Here is a 4345-nt window from a genome sequence, read left to right on the forward strand (position 1 = left end):
CTTCAGATCAAGATGAACTGTACTTGAGCTGGACTTAAGGAACTGCCCCTGAGAAGCCACATTCACTTTGTACCTGATTTAGATGACAAGATTTTGGGATTTGATGCTCTAAATAACTGAAACTTTTGGGGAGGTGGGCTCTTGGTAGAAGGCAACTCTATTTTGTGTGTTGGAGGAATGTATGTAACTCATGGCCAGGGGATAGACTATTTTGGGTTTTAAGACATGTCTACTTACCATCAAGAGGCTGGGTCTAATTCTTCTTCCTTTGAATATGGGCTGGCCTCAGTGATTTGTTTCTAATGAATAGAATGTGGCAGAAGTGATGCTGCATGACTTCTGAAGCTAGGGCAATATAACTTCTGCTCCACTTTCTCTCTTGGGATGCTGTCCATTAGAATCAAGCCACTGTGTTGGGAGGACGCTCAGGCCACATAGGAGAGGCTACAGATAGGTGTTCTGGCTAACTGCCCTAAAATTCCAGCCAACAACTAGCACCTACCACCAGATATGGGTGAATGAGCCTTTAATTTCTGCCCCAGACCCCAGCTGTCACCAAGAGGAACATTGACAAGCTGTCCCCATTGAGCCCTGCCTAAATTGTAATTTGTAAATAAATGTTTTAAGCCATTAAGTTTCACAGCAGTTTGTTATTTAGCAATAAATAACTGGAACAGGCAGTATTAATAGGATTGATTGCATATTGGAAGTAAGACAGGAGGAGGAATTAAGAATGTTTACCAGATTTTCTATGTTAAGCAAATTAATAAAAAAGCAGTATTCGATTGTGGTGGCCTCTTTACCCATTTAAAGCAGGAAGAAATCACCAGTGTTTAGATAGTGTCAGCTGCGGTACAGGCCATACAGTGTTACTTTAGAGGAGATGAGTGTCCATGAGACTTTTTTTAAAAAAAAAAGAACCAAATCTTTATGATCACTTTGTTTAGATAGTAACAGCATGATTGTTCTTAGGAAACTAAAAGAATATCAAAACAAAGACATTGGAAGATAGGTTTGGAAGAGATAAAAAGAGCAGTGATTAAGTATCTGAAAAATGATTTTATCATTTTAGCAATTGGAAATCTATTAATCAGCACCTCTTTTTTTACTGTTATGATATTGATGTTCATTATAATAGCCTATTATAAATTTAATGATTCTTCTTTAGGACTTTGGCACTTGCTTTGCCCTCTTATTGGAAAAGCTCCTGTCTCTAATAGTACCCTCGCAGTAAAGCCTTCTCAGGTCATCCTAAAATTGCAAACTCCTCACTCCCACACTTGATAGTTTTTTTTACCTGTTTTTATTATTTTTTCCTAAGCACCCAACGCCATCTAATGTACTAAGCTTACTTATTTATCTTGCTTTCTTTTCTCCCCCTTCTAGAATGTAATTTCATTGAGAGAGGGGTTTTTGTCATTTTAATTCACTCCTCTATCCCCAGTGTCTGGAACAGTGTCGCACATAGTAGCTACTCCTAAATGTTTGTTGAATGAATGAATAAAGGGATTTGTGAATTACAATGGAAGATGGAATTGTGTTCTGACTACTTTCAATGTGGAATACATTTTACAGTATTCATGTTTTTGAAGATCAGCAGTCTAAATGTGATATACAGATGTAGCCCAAATGCCTCCAAGCCTCATAACTGGCCCAAATGGGGTTCTAATCAAATATCATTGGCTTCATCTCCTCTCCCTTAACTCTTTTGTCTTTGTCCGAATCTTTCACTTGGAAATTTTCAAATATTATACAAAATATAATAAGAATAGTACAATCAACCCCTATGTACCCATTACTGAGCATCAATAATTACCAATGTTTGGTCAATATTATTTGATCTGTTTCTTCCACCCACGTTTCTGCCCTGCTTATTTAAAAAAAAATTCAAGACATCATGGCTTTTCACTTGAAAATTCAGATGCATTTCTAAATGTTAGGTACATTAAAAAAAATACTACCACCATGTAATTATTACACATAACAGAATTAGCAATTCCTATCATCTAATACCCAGTCCATGATCAAATTTCCTCAGTCGACTTAGAAATATTTTTATTCAACTAAGGATCCAAACAAGATTCACAGATTGCATTTGGCTGTTACTTTTCTTAAGTCTCATTTCATAACAGTTTCCCCTTCTTTTTATTAATGACATTGATTTGTTGGTTAAACATTGTGTCATTTGCCTTGCAGAATTTCCCGTGTTCTAGATTTGGCTGACTGCTTGTCTGAGATTAATTTAGCTTGTTTTCTAGTCCTCATATTTTCTGTAAATGGTATTTAGATATAGAAGCATGATTAAACTCAGATTCAGTTTTTAGGCAAGAATATTTTATAGATGGCGCTGTGTAATTTTTATTGTATGACATCATGAGACTTAAAAACAATATATGATTGTCTCAAGTTTAGTGGTGCTAAAATTGATTAGTAGGTTATTAGCCTGATTTCTTACTTGCAAATTTCCTCATCAACCTTTCACCTAATGCTTTTAGCACCCAATTATGATCTTTATGTATATCCATTATTTCATTAGATTTACCAAAATGGTGATTTTTTTCTAAATCTATTTTTTTCTTCCTCATTTATTGGCTTCTATTTTTCTATGAGTAAGAACTTTATTAGGTTACACCAAAATGCAGTTTGTACTGGAAAAGCAGAATAAATGCTTCATTTTCTTTCCTTTATCATTTTTCAGTCTTATGAGTTGGTTCCCTAGCAAGTCCCAAGGTAGTCAATGGGTTTCTTTCATTTTTATAATACCATTATGAGTTCTTAGATTTTAATTATTTTGATGTTTCGGTCCACTCATCATTCTTTCTGATTCTCAAATATTCCCATTTTAGTCTAGTGGGAGCCCTTAGAAGTGGCTTCTGTGTCCTTTGATGTCCTTGGTAACTTTTGTCTCTAGCACAAGATATTCTAGGCTCATCTTGTACATTTCCTGCCCCAAACCCGGAATCAGTTATTTTCCCTCCATACCTTTCACACAGGAAACTATTTAATGCCTCCCACCTTCAACATGGTAGATCTCAGAATGTTTTTGTTTCCATGACACACCAATTCTACAATTAGAGGTTCTAAAGATGCGTAATAAGGAAGCTATTTCTCTTCCAAGCCCATGGCTGAAAAGTTGTTAATAAGAGCACTGAAGGGCGGTAAACACTAAAATTGTTACCTTAAATGGAAAGAACATGACAAAGATGCCCTCAATGTTAGAAAAACTGCCTGGCTTGAAGACTCTAGACCTTCAGAATAACCGAATCCCCAAAGTGTGCCCAGAGATAAGCACCTTGACCCAGGTGAGGAACAGCATGATCTTTTTCAATTGAGGATGGAAAATAGGAGGAGAGAAAAGAGTTGAGAAAACAAGAAGCCTTCAATCTCTGGAGACTTAGCTTCCTGGAGACTTAATGTGGATGGTTGCTGGAAAGGGATCAGAAGGCTTTCTCCCTTAGTGAATTACACATGGTAGGGAGAGAAGATGTTTCAACTTATCCATGTGTTCTGTGACCCACATTTAGAATCAGAGGGTTAGGTCTCTGCTATACTAGTCTTTCTGGAGGCTGTCATCTGGAAAGGGGTTGGGAGCCTGGATCTACTTGTATACCTTGGGGGTTCCATCTGGAAGTGGGTTTGAGGATCCTGGAGATGCTGTTCACCCTGGGGACCATCCTGAAGCTTTTGCATATGGAGTGAAGAGATATTTCTGGTGTAAGAAAGGAGTTCTTTTCAATTTCCTGGAGCAGGCTGAACATTGAAATGGAGTGTTGGCAGGAAATGGGAAGGAGGGAACATTCATTTTTTCTGAAGTAGTCTTTAAAAGAAGGTTAGTATTTTAAATAAAGAATATCCTTAAAGAGCAACAGGGTGAATCCCAGATGCTTGTGTTAAACATTTCTGCTGAACAATGTGAAACTCCAGCTGCTAAAATCTTGAGGCTGGGAGAAGGCAAGGGATATTAACTTTGCAGTTTTCTTTTTCTTCACTTCTAAACTGTCTTCAGCACTGAAACAACCTTATAATCAGCCAAGTCATTGTAGTTCATTATAGTTCATTACTTTTGAGTTCAGAATTACAAAACAAAAGAAAACAAAACAAAACAAAACTCTAGTTTCTTACCTTCACCTACCTCATTTCCTCTTAGGTTTCCAAAATTATTTGAGTTTATAGTCTGTGGCCATATCTTTCCAAGAAATATGGTAATACTCAAAAACTCCCCCTTTAATAATAACTTCCATAAGTGCAATTGTAGAACAGATTTGGACTTTTTTTTTCCCCTGAATTTTATTTATTTATTTTTATACAGCAGGTTCTTATTAGTTATCTATTTTATACATATTAG

The 4345-nt window shown here is 36.4% G+C and overlaps 1 protein-coding gene across 1 annotated transcript in view; it reads left to right on the top strand.

The window, feature by feature from the left end:
• Positions 1-3121: 3121 nt before the first annotated feature.
• LRRC69 (leucine rich repeat containing 69) overlaps positions 3122-4345 on the top strand; it is a 95493-nt gene continuing 94269 nt past the window's right edge. Inside the window, 2 exon segments of the mRNA XM_007457339.1 lie at positions 3122-3159; positions 3161-3302. Of these exon segments, the coding sequence (XP_007457401.1) occupies positions 3122-3159; positions 3161-3302 (180 nt within the window).

This window comes from Lipotes vexillifer, unplaced genomic scaffold (genome assembly GCF_000442215.2).
Source record: "Lipotes vexillifer unplaced genomic scaffold, Lipotes_vexillifer_v1.1 scaffold174, whole genome shotgun sequence".
Lineage (NCBI taxonomy): Eukaryota > Metazoa > Chordata > Mammalia > Artiodactyla > Lipotidae > Lipotes > Lipotes vexillifer.